Source organism: Sinohyriopsis cumingii, unplaced genomic scaffold (assembly GCF_028554795.1).
Source record: "Sinohyriopsis cumingii isolate HCF-2022 unplaced genomic scaffold, ASM2855479v2 utg000198l, whole genome shotgun sequence".
Classification (NCBI taxonomy): domain Eukaryota; kingdom Metazoa; phylum Mollusca; class Bivalvia; order Unionida; family Unionidae; genus Sinohyriopsis; species Sinohyriopsis cumingii.
This window is the reverse complement of record NW_028315875.1, coordinates 21,281-42,037: the sequence shown is the minus strand read 5'-3', so window position 1 is coordinate 42,037 and position 20,757 is coordinate 21,281. Positions and strand designations below refer to the sequence as shown.

The following is a 20,757-nucleotide window of genomic DNA, read 5'->3' as shown; positions in this document are numbered from 1 at the left end:
TATACAAAATCTATGGTTGCTATGGTCATTTGGGATCTGTGGTACCTTTGACAAACATATGACAATATACAGAATCTATGGTTGCTATGGTCATTTGGGATCTGTGGTACCTTTGACAAACATATGACAATATACAAAATCTATGGTTGCTATGGTCATTTGGGATCTGTGGTACCTTTGACAAACATATGACAATATACAGAATCTATGGTTGCTATGGTCATTTGGGATCTGTGGTACCTTTGACAAACATATGACAATATACAAAATCTATGGTTGCTATGGTCATTTGGGATCTGTGGTACCTTTGACAAACATATGACAATATACAAAATCTATGGTTGCTTTGTTAGACATATAACAATACACAAGACCTCGATTAAACTTTATATAAAATCAAAGATACATTCTAATGTGTTGTAAATGACACAGCAAAGCTCAAAGATATTGACAACACCCATATTAAATGTAAGAATACATGTCTCATTTGTTACTGTTAATTAATGAATAATTAATGCAAATGTATCATTATGATTGTAATTTTATAAAGTATATGTACATTTGGGTATTAAAAATTTACATACAAAAATAAAAAAGGAATAAGAAAGTGTCAAAAAATACAAATCTTAACAATGTTAAAATACTATGAACATTGGTGATCTGTTTAGATTTACTGTCAATTATTTAATTAAATTTAGTTTTGAACTTCATTAACAAGTGATAACCTATATCCCAAAAATGCATATTCATGATCCATTCAAAATTATAAAGGCTGTCAAAATCTTAATTATACTTATGTCATGAATTGTACTGTAATTAAGTTGAACACAAACCTATTTTTAGCTGATGTATATAGTCAAACCGGTTCTAAAGAAAACATTATTTAAGAGACCACCTGACTTAAGTGACCACAAAATTTACTTGTATATTTGTTTTTTGATATGTTGAAAACAACCCATATGGAAGGAATATTTTTCTTAAAAAAATCAATATTCAGGTTTTCAATACTTATCAAAGTAATGAAAATTTTATGAAGTACTATACCTATAATTGGATATAAAAATTGACATACAAAAATAAACAACAAAAAAAGTGTCCAAAAATACAAATCATAACTACGCTAAAATGCTATAAATGTTACATTATAGTCACTCTAAATTTCTAAATTATTAAATTTATTTTAGTTTACAATTTAAATGACAAGTAGTAACCCATAATCCAAAATACAAATCTTCATCAGTTTGAAATGATAATGACTGTCAAAATCTTTAATTTCAAATATGTCATGAACTGTGATGTAATTTGTACCTCAATATAGACCTATTTTGTGGTTGATGCATATAGCCAAACCCATACTAAAGACAACTTCATTTACGAGACCATATTTCTTAAAAGACCACAAATTTTAATTATATATTTGTTCATGCATGTTTAAAACCACTCATATAAAAGAAATCTTAAGACTTGTTCCAGTGTTTTCAGCATTCCTAATCAACCCATTGTCCTATGAGCTCAAACTCACTGTAAACAAATATTTCCAGTGGACATTTTCACAATGTAACTCAAATGCAGCAGATATCTTATGGAAAAGCAGAGTAAACCAAATTGATCGATGCAGTTATTCCACTATTACAGTTATTACACTATTACAGTTATTACACTATTACAGTTATTCCACTATTATAGTTATTACACTATTACAGTTATTCCACTATTAAAACACTAACATTTTGTAAAATGAACTTATTTTACTGGTCCCAGTTGCTTTCTTAAAAGGGTTTTCATTGTTTGTGTATTTAGGTGTGTCAAACATGGCTTAGTGATTATGGCCAAGACAACGTGGCTTGTTTTCTAAATCATTTCAAGAAATATATTTAAAAATAAATGAAACAAGAAACAATATAGCAAAGCTATTTACTTATTATGAATATGTCAGTCATAATGTAGATATACCATATGTAATTAATAACACCAACTAAAAATGGTAAGAAGAAATTAAATTATTGAGCATTTCTTGTATTGGGGAATATTTCACTTCCAACTTTAAACTGTTTATTTTTTTTTCCTAGTTTGGGTGTACCAGAATTACTCACTCATCACTAGTTAGGATGCTCCTGAATTTCCATGCCACCTCCAGCATTACACCTAAGACATTACACTTTATATGCAGCTTTTATACAATGTTATAATCCATTCAAATATATCCTTGAAATCAATCTTTTTTCCTATGGGAAATCCTTTAGTGGCAAATATATAGTACAAAATTATCAAGTGAAGAAAAAATAAAGTGACAAATGTGTGCATATGTTTCAAAAAGGTTTCATCCTGATAATCAGTGCTTAAACTAAAATATACAGAATAAATTCATATTTATTCATGCTAATATCAGCTGACGTCATGGTCCATTGAATCATGATGAATTTTAGGACACAATAACAATGATTCATCTGTGATGAAAATAGGATCCAGAGCCACCAATTAATTTTAATACAAAACATTTTCTTGCCAACTATCAACATTGATACCCATGTAACAAATCTAATCTAGTATGCAGGATGCAGGATGCATGGTAGTTTAGTATATTTGTAATAAAGAAAATTAATCATTGCTAGAAATCTGTATCTTTATAAAATTAAAAAATTTATTACTGAACCAATGACACTACCAAAATACCAGGTGTTCCTATAATCAAATGTGACAATGTTACTATCATCAATACATTTGAATAGCTGTTCCTGATGTGAAAAAGACCATTTCCAGGGGAGATAACCCTAGGTGGAACTGACACTACTATAGTCTCGGAAGCACAAAGCAAGCTGTAAGAGCTACCAGTGGGACTCCAGTGGGAATTCCAGGAAAAGGTCCACTGGAACCGGCAACATCGATATGAGAGTAAGGAAGCTGCTTTTCGGAATCCAAGCCATGCTGAAGAAGAAGAAACAGAAATAGACTATTCTAAATTGAGACAATCAATTAATTATATACTATATAGATTTAGTCTTATAATTTATCTAATAATAATCAAACAATGGCATAGAGAAAATTATTGACTACAACATCATTTCAAGAACTAAATTTCCTCCACTTACAAACATTCACCCAACATCAATGTTAAAGCAACTGAGAGTTATAAACATAATTAATTACAAAAACTGCAAAATGAATCTTAAACTAACATTTTATTTCTAATGAATATTATCAATAAAGCTGAAGAAGTTTGTACATGCCACTTTTGTACATGCCAGTTTTGGACATGCCAATTTTGTACATGCCAGTTTTGGATATGCGAATTTTGTACAAGAAGATAATACATTAGGCATCACATCCAAACTTTCTGGATCCTTGTTCACTTAAAGGGAGATAATAACTCTAAAAAGAATAATGTTAAAGTTCCAAAGAAACCTTTAATTTGCTGACTGTTTATCAAAAAACATTTAAATGACGGCAATCTTGGTACTGTCTGAACAAATTGTTGAATATAACAACAGCTGTACTTACTGTATATACTTGCTTCTAAGTAAGGGCCAACAACAAGCAACACAGACCCTGAACTCCCATCACATAATGTGCCAGCAGAACAGGGTTAATGATATATGTGCTGTTAATTACTCCTGTTGCTATAACATGTAACATCACACAAGATAATGCTGTTATAGCATGAAACCTCACATGAAGTTATGCTGATATAACATGTAACATCACACAAGGTAATGCTGGTATAGCATGTAACATCACATGAGGTTATGCTGATATAACATGTAACATCACACAAGGTAATGCTGATATAGCATGTAACATCACATGAGGTTATGCTGATATAACATGTAACATCACACAAGGTAATGCTGATATAGCATGTAACATCACATGAGGTTATGCTGATATAACATGTAACATCACACAAGGTAATGCTGATATAGCATGAAACATCACATGAAATTTTGCTGATATAGCATGTAACATCACACAAGGTAATGCTGGTATAGCATGTAACATCACACAAGGTAATGCTGATATAGCATGTAACATCACATGAGGTTATGCTGATATAGCATGAAACATCACATGAGGTTATGTTGATATAGTATGAAACATCACATGAAATTATGCTGATATAACATGTAACATCACACAAGGTAATGCTGGTATAGCATGTAACATCACACAATGTAATGCTGTTATAGCATGTAACATCACACGAGGTTATGCTGATATAACATGTAACATCACACAAGATAATGCTGGTATAACATGTAACATCGCACAAGGTAATGCTGAGACATTAAGACATGACCCAAAGCTTGTAACATCACATGAGGTAATGCTGAGACATTAAGACATGGTCCAAAGCCTATACCTCACACAAGGTAATGCTGAGACATTGAGACATGGTTTAAAGCATGTAACAGCACACAGCCAAACTAGACTATCTATCTATATGTTTCACTATCAAATCAAATATTCATGAATAGATTTCTTCCGTTATTCTTTGAAACAATTCATTAAATTATCCATGTCTTGCTATATAAAAATATCTGGGAAAAGATTTTCTCAATTAATTTTTGAAGGAATTCATTAATTTAGTTATTCTTTGAAGCAATTCATTAACATGAATTCCTTGTTGGTCTATAAAAGGGATCAGGAGTGTCAGGATTAACTGGGTGTCAATCAGCAAAGGAAGAGCATGATTATTGTTTTTAATATTATTACAATGGAGATCAACCAACAAGTTCTTCAAGTTTATTTTCAATCTATTTGTCATTTATATTTTGTTTTTGTGGCAGTAATTTATTCTTCAAATGTCAATTAGTTTGATTCTAAGGAAAGCCTTGGTTAAAGTTGTCATCAGCATGTTTTGATATTTTTAAAAATTTTTGTAACGTAAAGTGGATAGATTACCAATGATATCATTAATAGTTGCCATGAATCACACAGTGAAATTTTCTTTTAATACTTTTTTGCAAATATCTTTAAAGCACAATAAGAGCACAAGATTGGACCTTCAGTAATATTTGTCATGAAAAATTAAATGCTGATTAAACTATGATAGAAAAGAAAGCACTACCTATGAGATATTTTCAGTGACAAAATTCACAATTAAGGGGATGTAATTCTGGTCTCAGCAGCTAAGAAAGACTTAAAAGAAAATTATTCCTCTACCTTTAATGTTGCATGCTAGAAAAAGACATTGTTCATTTGAACTGTCCACAAGCCTGTGGTTGCCATTACATGATAATAACTTCATTGTCATTACAATGACTTGATGCAAAATCACTAATAGCAATATAATGACATCACAATGACTTCATGATGCATCATCACTAACAGCAATGTAATGCCATCACAATGACTTCATGATGCATCATCACTAATAGCAATATAATGACATCACAATGACTTGATGATGCATCATCACTAACAGCAATGTAATGACATCACAATGACTTCATGATGCATTGTCACTAACAGCAATGTAATGACATCACAATGACTTCATGATGCATCATCACTAACAGCAATGTAATGACATCACAACAACTTTATGATGCATCATCACTAACAGCAATGTAATGACATCACAATGACTTCATGATGCATCATCACTAACAGCAATGTAATGACAGCACAATGACTTCATGATGCATCATCACTAACAGCAATGTAGTGACATCACAATGACTTCATGATGCATCATCACTAACAGCAATGTAATGACATCACAATGACTTGATGATTAATCATCACTAATAACAATGTAATGACATCACAATGACTTGATGATTAATCATCACTAATAACAATGTAATGACATCACAATGACTTTATGATGCATCATCACTAATAGCAATGTAACGACAGCACAATGACTTGATAATTAATCATCACTAATAACAATGTAATGACATCACAATGACTTGATGATTAATCATCACTAATAACAATGTAATGACATCACAATGACTTCATGATGCATAATCAATAACAGCAATGTAATGACATCACAATGACTTGATGATTAATCATCACGAATAACAATGTAATGACATCACAATGACTTCATGATGCATAATCAATAACAGCAATGTAATGACATCACAATGACTTGATGATTAATCATCACTAATAACAATGTAACAACATCACAATGACTTGATGATTAATCATCACTAATAACAATGTAATGACATCACAATGACTTGATGATTAATCATCACTAATAACAATGTAATGACATCACAATGACTTGATGATTAATCATCACTAATAACAATGTAATGACATCACAATGACTTGATGATGCATTATCACTAACAACAATGTAATGACATCACAATGACTTGATGATGCATCATTACTAACAGCAATGTAATGACATCACAATGAGTTGATGATGCATCATCACTAATAGCAATGTAAGCAACTTACCAATATGGAAAGTATCACTAGGATTACCTCTGAGACTATTTCAGAGAGTCAAAGTTATTCAACCTGCATTCAGTCGAAGTTATTTTGGTCACATTGGAAATGAGAATGTTCCTACAGATGCCATATTGTGAAGTTCATACCTTGTCCAGTCCAGATGCCATAATGAGAAAAGCCCCAGGTGACTGGTGACCACGATCTGTCATACTGGATGGAACATTGTTGCACTGTAATACATCTTCATACTCTGATTTCCCACGATGGAAATTATAGTCCTGAAAAATTTAAAAATACATTAGTGACATCTCTCAGGACTTATAAAGCTTTTTCTTGCATAAACAATATATTTTCTATATAGATAGATGCTCTTTATATAGAAATAGCAGTTAAGACAGGTTTCACTGTATCAGGGTTATTAGAAATAATATATTTATTGCAAAGAATTTGTGGGACAGTACCAGTATTTTGTTTGTAAATCATGCCATTATGTCTCATAGACGACTTATGCCAGTACTAGTACCATGGATGACTTATAAAAACTCCAAAACATCATTTTTCAAACACTTAAGCTACATCGTTCAAAAATAAATACCAAACTGTGGTTGAAAACATGATACTTATGTCACACTATCTGCAAATATATGTGCCCACACAAGACAGGGCCCATGAGTGTCAGAGTGGTCTAAAGCACTCACCATTATGGATCACTGCCATCTCACCTCTGTCTGCATGGGTTTGAGTCTTGAGCTCAGCCAATAAGGGTATGTGAGAAAGAAGCTTGCCAGTAACTTCTCATATGTTGGTGGTTCTTTTGGGGGTTTTCCTGGGTTCTTACTCCACCATTTATACTGGCCATTATGTATAACTTATCTTGTGCTGAAAAATGGCATTAAACCTTATAACAACAACAACAACAACAACAACACACAAGACAACAAGAAATATGCAAAGTCAGTATGGTGGTATTTCTAATCATGAAATTTCACCGATAACTGTAGTACTTCTCATGAAAAATGTTAAAATACCATATCATGTGACTCTACTTACAATAGAGTCTGAAAAAATGAACTAAACACAAACTATAATCTCAGTGTTGGCATACAATGAACCTATGCAGTAAGAGACTTCCAGACAGACATAAAATATCTTCAAGCAAGAATTGCATTGCAACTTGTTCAAACTCAAATTTCTTTAAACTATCATCCTGCTTACTGAACTTTATTGATTTTCCAACTCCCATGTTAATTTAAAAAATGAAACATCCCCCCCCCCTTTATTGTGAGAGAAAATATGAACCAATTTACCATATATACTTGATAATCTACCAGGAGGTTAGGGTCTATGGATCTCACTTGAAATACCAGATACACTTGATAATGTACCAGGAGGTCAGGGTCTATGGATCTCACTTGAAATACCAGATACACTTGATAATGTACCAGGAGGTCAGGGTCTATGGATCTCACTTGAAATACCAGATACACTTGATAATGTACCAGAAGGTCAGGGTCTATGGAACTCACTTGAAATATCAGAAAGACTTGATAATGTACCAGGAGGTCAGGGTCTATGGAACTCACTAGAAATACCATATATACTTGATAATCTACCAGGATGTCATGGGATACAGAACTCACTAGAAATACCAGATATACCTGATAATCATCCAGGAGGTCAGGGTCTATGCATCTCACTTGAAATATCATATATACTTGAAAATCTACCAGGAGGTCAGGGTCTATGGAACTCACTTGAAATACCATATATACTTGATAATCTACCAGGAGGTCAGGGTCTGTGGAACTCACTTGAAATACCATATATACTTGATAATCTACCAGGAGGTCAGGGTCTATGGAACTCACTTGAAATACCATATATATTTGATAATGTACCAGGAGGTCAGGGTCTATGGATCTCACTTGAAATACCATATATACTTGATAATCTACCAGTAGGTCATGGTCTATGGAGCTCACATGAAATACCATATATACTTGATAATCTGCCAGGAGGTCAGGGTCTATGGAACTCACCTGTAATACCATATATACTTGCATATAAGTCTGATCCTACTCCTAATAACATAGATCTACTATTGCATTGTGGGATGGTATTTCTGGATCTATGTTGCTGGCAGTAGTATTTTACTTTTTCATGTGTGTATATAGTAGTGAGAGAATGAACTGCACTGACCATGATCTATTAGCACATTATGTGACAACATATCTGGGTCTACTCTAGTCTGGAATATGGGTTATACACAAGTAAATATAATATCTTCCTTAATGTACACTCAACACATACTCAGCAGTTCCAAAGACATGAATTTTTTAATCATGTCAACAATGTAACATCACTTGTTACACAAGTTTGTCATGTGACTGAATTATTTATGTAAATATACCCATGTTATAATCTTTATGTATGAAACACGTGTAATAACACCTCATAATGTAACAAATGATGAAAAAACGTGCAGTTGAAAGGTATCTGAATGGCCAGGGCATAATTTTTTTAAATTCAAAGTCATTTCACAAAAAATGCAGCCATTTTATCAAAACAAATCAGCATCTTTCATCATGTAACAAAGAGAATCTTACATTGATGCTCATTTCATATTCAAATTTGTGAAACTTTTCAATAATTTGAATCCTGTTGTGAGCCAAATAGAAATTATTTGACTTGTTTTGTAAAATTTATTTGAGACAAGCACTCATTAAGATTCTCTTTGTGTCATAGTGTTGCATAAAATATGAGGGAGACTATGTAAAAAAACATAAATACAACTTCATGCCTCTTATTCAAAAATGAAAGGAAAAATAGTTATTAATTTTATAGTTGAAACAACAGTCACATGAAAAAAAATTATCCAATCGAATGAAAGCGCAAAAAGGACATGAGCTCTTGGGAAACCAATAGTGATTTACAACCAGATATATATTTGATGTAGAGGCTTTCTGTTGCTGAAAACCAATGAAAATTTTCACTCATCAAAATCGTTTTCTTTGTATATTTGATAAGAATCTATAATATTCAGCTGAAATGAATTGGATGAAGTTCTAATAACTCAGATAGCTATTATTTTCCCATGCTTTTCCAATTTTCCCATACTTTTCTAAATAATGACCTAGAATTTATATGCAACTAAGAAAAGGGTGAGAAAATGCACATCAGTCTATACAATCTTAGTGACTTATGACCTCTAGCTAGGTAAAAATATAGATTTTTCATAAAGGGAAATAATGCAACATTTTACAAGTGATAATCCTTAACAGTGATAGTATTTAGATTGAGGGTTAAAGGTAACTTACATCTCTACGAATAGTAGAGATTTCAAAAGGATCAGCCCAAATGTCTCCTACTTCCTGGAAATGCTGGGCATTCTTTGTCTTCCTGGCAGGGCCATTATCCATGATGATCTGGAAATAATAAATTAACATCATATATTTATAAAGTTACAAACTAGAACACTGGAGAGCAGTTTTACAAATGCTGGATAATTTTTCTTCTAAAGAGTTTCTATATTTCAATACACTGAAATATAGGAACTCCTTAGAAGAAAAATGTGAATGATTCTGATACGAAGATGTCCAACCTTGTTTCCTATGTATCCTCAACTGTGACATAAGAATGGGGTGGTGTATCCACACATTCACATAGAAAGACATATAAATCATTTTCCCTTTTTAAAACCATATCAGTTTAATCCATCTACTGTATATACTCGCGTATAAGTCAATTAATTTTTTCCGTGTCCTAAGACATATAGGCATTTTAAAAAAGTAACTTTCAGTGACCCGACAATTATTAAACTGTTACAAAGTACTATGATTGATTTTGTTATTATTTTGCATGTGCATGATTGTCTAATTTCTCCAACATGAAGTTAAATAATGGTAAATATAGACTTCTTAATTCATGTGCTGGTTGAGTTTGCCAGTGAGACCATGCTGAACTATAATGTACAGTACTTACACAGTGCAAAACGTGCATTGTGTCACTTAAATCCTTACTTATTCCCAAACATAGATGCAGATTTTGCTTTATTCATTGTTTCAACCAAATTGCATTCTTCCAGATAACATTTCAGCTATAGTCCTTAATAGTTGTTTCATTTACGTTGAATCATGAGACTTACTCATTTTCAATGATATAAGCGATCCCTCAAATTGAGGTAATATTTTTGAAAAGGTATGCACGTTTATTTGTACAAGGCACATAACCATCATAATTTACATGTTCACAATGAGTGGTAATAATAAAAGCTAAAATTCTTTTAGAGATCAAATAAAGTCAACATCAATCAGTTTTAGTTTTTTGTTTTAGCTGAACAAATGTAACTTTCCACACAGTGGAAAGCTTGATGTTTCAGCATCTAATATGTTCATAATCGGTGATTTTGTCTTTCATTTTACAACAGCAGTACAGGCCAGTTAATCATTAAAACCCTGAAAATGGCTTGTGATAAAAGGGAATTTTGACCAATAACTGTTCAGTCTGAGGATCGGCTTATATTTGAACGGGCTTATACACGAGTATATACAGTACATATTTTTGCTACCTATCTAGTATTTTCTATACATTTTTGTACACTTATTATTTTTTCTGCTGCACAATTAACCATAGGTAAACAATGCTGTTATTAACATTTTCAGCTCTTTTGGAGTTTAAATACTTTCACACTTGAGATAAAAAAAAGAGCTCTGTCACAATAAAAAATGAAGTAATTGTGTAATTGAGATGGATGATTAACATACAAATAAAATAGCAAAATGATACCTTAACCTCATTATCCGAAATGAAACATTTTATCAGCAAAACTGTGTACTCACTGTGTAGGCATCTGATACAGCCCAAACAGCATGTCCTGTCAGTGTTGCAATTGTAAATATTTTATCAACAAAACTGTGTACTCACTGTGTAGTCTTCTCCTACGGCCCTTATAGCATGTCCTGTCAGTGTGGCAATCGTAAACAGTTGTGGGTTTACTGCTTCCAGTGCCTAGAGAGAAAAAATATTTAATACACAGCTTATTGGCAGTTGCTAACATAAATCCCTTTTAAAACAATTAGGTGTGATTTTTTATCTTTACAACATTTCTAAACTCTCAGAAACTTTGTATTTCCTGTGGCACAATTTTCCAGGGGAAAATATTCCATTTGTAAATCTTACCTATAATACATTCTTTCCATACTGATACTCTCAAAAGACCTGAGCATAAAACTTGGTGAAACTCTTATGAAATTTTAAGCTTTTACACACAGAATTTGCATACTTTTCATGTCAGGAATATACATCATTATATGTCTTCAAATATTTTCCAAAGCTCTGATTCCAAAGTTCTAAAATCCTTTCCAAATGTGCCAGTCATCTTTACAAGTTTGCTGGTCATCATTACAAGTGTGCTGGTCATCTTTACAGGTGTGCAAGTCATCTTTTACAATTGTTCTGGTCATCATTACAAGTGTGCTAGCCAACTTTACAAGTGTGCTAGTGATCTTTTACAAGTGTGCTAGTGATCTTTACAAGTGTGCTTGGTCATCCTGTAAAGGTGTGCTGGTCATCATTACAAGTGTGCTGGTCATCATTACAAGTATGCTGGTCATCTTTTACAAGTATACTGGTGATGTTATAGGTGTGGTGTTCATTCTACAATTTTACTGGTCATCATTACAAGAGTTATGGCCATCATTACATGTGTACTGGTCATGATTACAAGTATACTGGTCATAATTACAAGTGTACTGTGATCTTTACAGGTGTGCTGGTCATCTTTACAAGTGCGGTGCTCATTCTACAATTTTACTGGTCATCATTACGAGAGTTATGGTCATCATTACATGTGTACTGGTCATGATTACAAGTGTACTGGTCATAATTACAAGTGTACTGTGATCTTTACAGGTGTGCTGGTCATCTTTACAAGTGAACTGTGATCTTTACAGGTGTGCTGGTCATCTTTACAAGTGCGGTGTTCATTCTACAATTTTACTGGTCATCATTACGAGAGTTCTGGTTATCATTACATGTGTACTGGTCATCATTACAAGTGTGCTGGTCATTGTTACAAGTGTGCTGGTCATCATAATTACATGTATGCTGGTCATCTTTACAAGTGTACTGGTGATCTTTATAGGTGTGCTGATGATCTATACAAGTGTGGTGTTCATTCTACAATTTTACTGGTCATCATTACGAGAGTTATGGTCATCATTACATGTGTACTGGTCATGATTATAAGTGTACTGGTCATAATTACAAGTGTACTGTGATCTTTACAGGTGTGCTGGTCATCTTTACAAGTGTACTGTGATCTTTACAGGAGTGCTGGTCATCTTTACAAGTGTGGTGTTCATTCTACAATTTTACTGGTCATCATTACGAGAGTTATGGTCATCATTACATGTGTACTGGTCATGATTATAAGTGTACTGGTCATAATTACAAGTGTACTGTGATCTTTACAGGTGTGCTGGTCATCTTTGCAAGTATACTGTGATCTTTACAGGTGTGCTGGTCATCTTTACAAGTGTACTTTGATCTTTACAGTAGTGCTGGTCATCTTTACAAGTGTGCTGTGATCTTTACAGGTGTGCTGGTCATCTTTACAAGTGTAGTGTTCATTCTACAATTTTACTGGTCATCATTACGAGAGTTCTGGTCATCATTACATGTGTACTGGTCATAATTACAAGTGTACTGGTCATCATTAAAAAGTGCTTTAAATGTCTTCACCTAGCAAACTATCTAATGTCATTAATGTTGCATGATAAATTACTAAGTACCTAATTTACTTACCAAATATCTTCTAGAACATGTAAAACCTATACTTCAACAACACATGCAATGGCAGTATTTCATAATAGCATACATCAAAATAACCACATATAACAAACCAGTTAAAACCAGCCTGATCATGGAAGAATGTTTATTTTTCTTGGTCAAAATCAGGGAAATATGTTTAAACAGAAAATCAAACAATAACTTCAAAACCTAATAATCTGTGACATAAATTCATCTCAGAACTAAATGATTGCCCAGATTTGATTTAATAATTTCATCAATAAATTCTACTCATGACTGCCCAGATTTGATTTAATGATTTCATCAATTAGTATTAGTAAGACATTTTATTGTGATAGAAAAAGAAAAAAAGGGAGAATAAAAATCTGATAACTCAAATATTTATCACTTAAATACCTGGTATCACACTCATGTAATCATTCTATCACTAAGCAACACACTTTTCCAGTCAGCTGGACCATTCAGTCCCTAAGCATAAACCTTTCTCTTGCATACAGGGTTATTCAGTCCATAGACAAATCTTTCTCTTGCATACAGGGCTATTCAGTCCATAGACAAATCTTTCTCTTACATACAGGGTTATTCAGTCCATAGGCAAATCTTTCTCTTGCCAGCAGGCTTGTACAGTCTCTAAGTAAACCTTTCTCTTGCATACAGGGTTATTCAGTCCATAGACAAATCTTTCTCTTGCATACAGGGTTATTCAGTCTACAGACAAATCTTTCTCTTGCCAGCAGGTTTGTACAGTCTCTAAGTAAACCTTTCTCTTTCATACAGGGTTATTCAGTCCATAGACAAATCTTTCTCTTACATACAGGGTTATTCAGTCCATAGGCAAATCTTTCTCTTGCCAGCAGGCATGCACAGTCTCTAAGTAAACCTTTCTCTTTCATACAGGGTTATTCAGTCCATAGACAAATCTTTCTCTTGCATACAGGGTTATTCAGTCCATAGACAAATCTTTCTCTTACATACAGGGTTATTCAGTCCACAGACAAATCTTTCTCTTGCCAGCAGGCTTGTACAGTCTCTAAGTAAACCTTTCTCTTGCATACAGGGTTATTCAGTCCATAGACAAACCTTTCTTTTGCATACAGGGTTATTCAGTCCATAGACAAATCTTTCTCTTACATACAGGGTTATTCAGTCCATAGGCAAATCTTTCTCTTGCCAGCAGGCTTGTACAGTCTCTAAGTAAACCTTTCTCTTGCATACAGGGTTATTCAGTCCATGGACAAATCTTTCTCTTGCATACAGGGTTATTCAGTCTACAGACAAATCTTTCTCTTGCCAGCAGGTTTGTACAGTCTCTAAGTAAACCTTTCTCTTTCATACAGGGTTATTCAGTCCATAGACAAATCTTTCTCTTGCATACAGGGTTATTCAGTCCATAGACAAATCTTTCTCTTACATACAGGGTTATTCAGTCCACAGACAAATCTTCCTCTTGCCAGCAGGCTTGTACAGTCTCTAAGTAAACCTTTCTCTTGCATTCAGGGTTATTCAGTCCATAGACAAATCTTTCTCTTGCATTCAGGGTTATTCAGTCCATAGACAAATCTTTCTCTTGCATACAGGGTTATTTAGTCCATAGACAAATCTTTCTCTTGCCAGCAGGTTTGTACAGTCTCTAAGTAAACCTTTCTCTTGCATACAGGGTTATTCAGTCCATGGACAAATCTTTCTCTTGCATACAGGGTTATTCAGTCTACAGACAAATCTTTCTCTTGCCAGCAGGTTTGTACAGTCTCTAAGTAAACCTTTCTCTTTCATACAGGGTTATTCAGTCCATAGACAAATCTTTCTCTTACATACAGGGTTATTCAGTCCATAGGCAAATCTTTCTCTTGCCAGCAGGCATGCACAGTCTCTAAGTAAATCTTTCTTGTGCCTGCTGGCTTGTTTGGTCTTAGGTACATCTGTGGATGTGCTCATTTATTAAGTAAACCTTTTGCCTTCAGTCTCTTAGTAAACTTCTCTCCTGCCCACTTACTTGTTCAGTCTGTAGGTAAACCTTTCTATTGCCTGCTGGCTTGTTCAGTCTGTAGGTAAACCTTTCTATTGCCTGCTGGCTTGTTCAGTCTGTATGTAAACCTTTCTATTGCCTGCTGGCTTGTTCAGTCTGTAGGAAAACCTTTCTATTGCCTGCTGGCTTGTTCAGCCTGTAGGTAAACATTTCTAGTGCCTGCTGGCTTGTTCAGTCTGTATGTAAACCTTTCTATTGCCTGCTGGCTTGTTCAGTCATTAAGTAAACCCTTCTCTTTCTTGCTAATGAAAAATTGTGAAAATGATTCTACATTGTTACTGTTTCCTTATATTGACATTGCTTATGAAAGTTGGGTGACTTATTGAAAATCTAGCATTTCTTACCATTTCTTTGCAGTGGCAGAGAACGTCAGCCATCACCATTCTACCTTCAGCATCGGTGTTGCCCACTCTGATCCTGACACCAGCTCGCGATGTAATGATCTCATCAGCTACATAACATTCTGCAAAATGAGAAGAAAGGACCAGATATTGTAAAATCACCCGATTTCAAGTAAAAATGATGTATGTCTGAAAAAGGAGAAGGAAGTAATCTTTTTTCTCCAATTTAAGAAAACTCTAATTTTGGAAGGCAATTTTTAATCAACTTGTGGTTTCGTATTATTTTTTGGGACAAAAGTTTTACATGTATAATATACAACTCTGCTAAGTACAAGTATTTACCATAGCAGTTACCATAACATGTAGATTAGATTATAAATAACTCTTTATTTTCAGATTATGATCCATACATCTAAATTAAATCCCTAATTAGACATAAAATCATACTGTACCAATACAGAGACACATATACATTTAAATTAAATCCCTAATTAGACATAAAATCATACTGTACCAATACAGAGACACATATACATTTAAATTAAATCCCTAATTAGACATAAAATCATACTGTACCAATACAGAGACACATATACATTTAAATTAAATCCCTAATTAGACATAAAATCATAATGTACCAATACAGAAACACATATACATTTAAATTAAATCCCTAATTAGACATAAAATCATACTGTACCAATACAGAGACACATATACATTTAAATTAAATCCCTAATTAGACATGAAATCATAATGTACCAATACAGAAACACATATACATCTAAAATAAATCCCTAATTAGACATAAAATCATACTGTACCAATACAGAAACACATATACATCTAAATTAAATCCCTAATTAGACATAAAATCATACTGTACCAATACAGAGACACACATACATTTAAATTAAATCCCTAATTAGACATAAAATCATACTGTACCAATACAAAGACACGTATACATTTAAATTAAATCGCTAATTAGACATAAAATCATACTGTACCAATACAGAGACACATATACATTTAAATTAAATCCCTAATTAGACATAAAATCATACTGTACCAATACAGAGACACATATACATTTAAATTAAATCCCTAATTAGACATAAAATCATACTGTACCAATACAGAAACACATATACATCTAAATTAAATCCATAATTAGACATAAAATCATACTGTACCAATACAGAGACACATATACATCTAAATTAAATCCCTAATTAGACATAAAATCATACTGTACCAATACAGAGACACATATACATCTAAATTAAATCCCTAATTAGACATAAAATCATACTGTACCAATACAGAGACACATATACATTTAAATTAAATCCCTAATTAGACATAAAATGATACTGTACCAGTACAAAGACACGTATACATTTAAATTAAATCCCTAATTAGACATGAAATCATACTGTACCAATACAGAAACACATATACGTCTAAATTAAATCCCTAATTAGACATGAAATCATAATGTACCAATACAGAAACACATATACATCTAAATTAAATCCCTAATTAGACATAAAATCATACTGTACCAATACAGAAACACATATACATTTAAATTAAATCCCTAATTAGACATGAAATCATAATGTACCAATACAGAAACACATATACATTTAAATTAAATCCATAATTAGACATAAAATCATACTGTACCAATACAGAGACACACATACATTTAAATTAAATCCCTAATTAGACATAAAATCATACTGTACCAATACAGAGACACACATACATTTAAATTAAATCCCTAATTAGACATAAAATCATACTGTACCAATACAGAGACACGTATACATCTAAATTAAATCCCTAATTAGACATAAAATCTTACTGTACCAATACAGAGACACGTATACATTTAAATTAAATCCCTAATTAGACATAAAATCTTACTGTACCAATACAGAGACACGTATACATTTAAATTAAATCCCTAATTAGACATAACATCATACTGTACCAATACAGAGACACATATACATCTAAATCAAATCTCTAATTAGACATAACATCATACTGTACCAATACAGAAACACATATACATCTAAATTAAATCCCTAATTAGACATGAAATCATAATGTACCAATACAGAAACACATATACATCTAAATTAAATCCCTAATTAGACATAAAATCATACTGTACCAATACAGAAACACATATACATCTAAATTAAATCCCTAATTAGACATGAAATCATAATGTACCAATACAGAAACACATATACATTTAAATTAAATCCAAAATTAGACATAAAATCATACTGTACCAATACAGAGACACACATACATTTAAATTAAATCCCTAATTAGACATAAAATCATACTGTATCAATACAGAGACACACATACATTTAAATTAAATCCATAATTAGACATAAAATCATACTGTACCAATACAGAGACACACATACATTTAAATTAAATCCATAATTAGACATAAAATCATACTGTACCAATACAGAGACACACATACATTTAAATTAAATCCCTAATTAGACATAAAATCATACTGTACCAATACAGAGACACACATACATTTAAATTAAATCCCTAATTAGACATAAAATCATACTGTACCAATACAGAGACACGTATACATTTAAATTAAATCCCTAATTAGACATAAAATCATACTGTACCAATACAGAGACACGTATACATTTAAATTAAATCCCTAATTAGACATAAAATCGTACTGTACCAATACAGAGACACATATACATCTAAATTAAATCCCTAATTAGACATAAAATCATACTGTACCAATACAGAGACACGTATACATCTAAATTAAATCCCTAATTAGAAATAAAATCATAATGTACCAATACAGAGACACATATACATTTAAATTAAATCCCTAATTAGACATAAAATCATACTATACCAATACAGAGACACATATACTAATACTGAATGTAGAGAAATGGTGTTCACTGTTAAACTCATTGTGCAGTAAAAGTAAAATGTCAATCATAGAGATGCCATTTCTTTGGATGTTTTGATTAATATTTGGACCAATGTTGTGTCCCCTAATACACAATTTATTTGTACATATAAATTGATCAGTTATCCAAACAAATTTCATACCTCTCAATAGGATGAGATAATTGACCTATGACTGTAGTCTAATAAATTTCTTAAGTTTTTGGCAATGCTGCATGCATCTTTGATATTCAAAGAAATCTTTGATGTAAAATCTACAAGTAAAACAAAATTATCGTCTTAATTTTGTACCTGATCCAACACTGTTTCTCACCATACACAAAGCTCCTACCACCTTCAGGCCCTTTGGCTGCAAGGTCGACAAGGTCTAAGAAAACAAAAAAATACTGTTTATTTCATCAGCATGTTTTGCTGGACAATGGCAATAATATCAAATATGATTAACTTCTATACTGTAAAATGATTAAATCTGAATTGCTAAGTAAACCAAATTTAAGGAACATCTCTCCTGGTATGCAGTCATGCAGTCTTTTCAAATAAGTCTATTTAGCCAAAGAATTATATGGAACAACAAGCCAAAGTCACTCCCAACAAGGAGAGAGAGAAATGATGGACACTGCCTTGTCATCACTATGTTGTCCCTCCCCAATTCTGTTAAAACACTGCCCAACCATACTAACATCTGGAATTAACTGCTGCTATCTCCCAAATCTAGCCCTACCAGAAAGGTGAAAAATATATTTATTGGATGTATAGAATACAGATGCCAAAATTGGTTTTATGGAAAAAAAATTATTTTAAGATACTATTATAATTACCTCCCTTTGTCACCAGTAGGTGGCTACCCATATACTGAATGTTCTTCACTTTACACTTTCACTCTGTACATATAACACTATACTGGTATACCCAATATCCCCTGGATTCTTTGATTCATCTGAATTGTCAACCATCAGTCTGAAATGTTAGTACTGTTTTGCTGTATTATCTTTGCTCTAAGCATTGGTAACTTTATTTTTTGCACATTTCCATCATCACGGAACTGTCAAAGCCATTTGACATTTGGTTATTTGCATGCAGAAATAATATTGTTTCACAGTGGACAATATTGAATTTCTTTATGTTTGTACAAGTTATACTTTGTCTTTGTTGCAATAATTATGTACAGTTTTGTACTTGTGCTTCTTTATATAATTAGTCATTTCCCCTTTGCATTACAGGTTGTTACAGGTTGTTACAGGTACCCAATATTGTCTAGATGCACCAGTAAAACAACTCAAGGTATCTGAAAACAACTGTAAGACAAACTTCTGGTGCAAGAGATGTACTTCATCTCAAAGTTTTAGTCGGACTGCATAACTTGGAAACAACTGAAAGACAGAAGAGAAATGTGGAAGCCATGAGTATTTATTCCAACTCTAAATCAGTCAGTGTTATAGTTGTGAATGCCCCTGTGGCCCTTACTACTTTCACATCAGCTGTCTGTCTATGCTGTCTGTTACCATCCTGGGTCTGTCCAGCTGTCTGTTTATGCTGTCTGCTACCATCCTGGTCTGTCCAGCTGGCTGTCCATTACCACTTTTGATCAGAGGTCAGTTGTAACATGAGCTGCACCTTAAGCCATGTGACTGTTCTTTAAACTATGGCCTACTGCAGGATCCATTTGGCTGGTCTGTCCGTTTGACCATACCACAACCAGACACCTCAGGAATCCATGGTTGGTTTGCCAGCTGCCCATCTGTTCATTTAGATGATGGGTCTATGGTCTCTATGGTTTATGTTATGGGCAGGCATAGAACATGCCCACTGATGATGCTTTCTTTCAGGTTTTCCTAGTGTGATTGACAAGGATGTGCAAGGTTTCCAGGATGAGGACACTCAGCCATATGAATGCAGAGATCAAATCAGTGAACTTATTAACCTATATGTTACTATGGAGAGAACAGCATCTAGCTTGAAAGTTGCAATCAAAGATCAATCACTAGGTTCTTGTCTCCAGAAGTGTGCCTGATAATATCTTCATCAAACCAGCGCAACAGGCCAAGGATTATGTGTATGTAAATAATGAGGAAAACCTTTTGTCTGCCTTCACAATCTCATGAGGAAAACCTTCTGTCTGCTTTCACAATCTCATGAGGAAAACCTTCTGTCTGCCTTCACAATCTCATG

The 20,757-nt window shown here is 33.1% G+C and overlaps 1 protein-coding gene across 1 annotated transcript in view; it reads right to left on the bottom strand.

Moving 5' to 3' along the window:
- Positions 1–374: 374 nt before the first annotated feature.
- LOC149774545 (putative aminopeptidase W07G4.4) overlaps positions 375–20,757 on the bottom strand; it is a 40,538-nt gene continuing 20,155 nt past the window's right edge. The window contains exons 5-10 of the mRNA XM_089945059.1: positions 18,880–18,955; positions 15,601–15,719; positions 11,344–11,427; positions 9,738–9,845; positions 6,567–6,698; positions 375–2,925 (exon numbers count right to left, since the gene is read on the bottom strand). Of these exons, the coding sequence (XP_089801185.1) occupies positions 2,791–2,925; positions 6,567–6,698; positions 9,738–9,845; positions 11,344–11,427; positions 15,601–15,719; positions 18,880–18,955 (654 nt within the window). The 3' untranslated portion in view covers positions 375–2,790. The remainder of the gene's footprint in view (positions 2,926–6,566; positions 6,699–9,737; positions 9,846–11,343; positions 11,428–15,600; positions 15,720–18,879; positions 18,956–20,757) is intronic.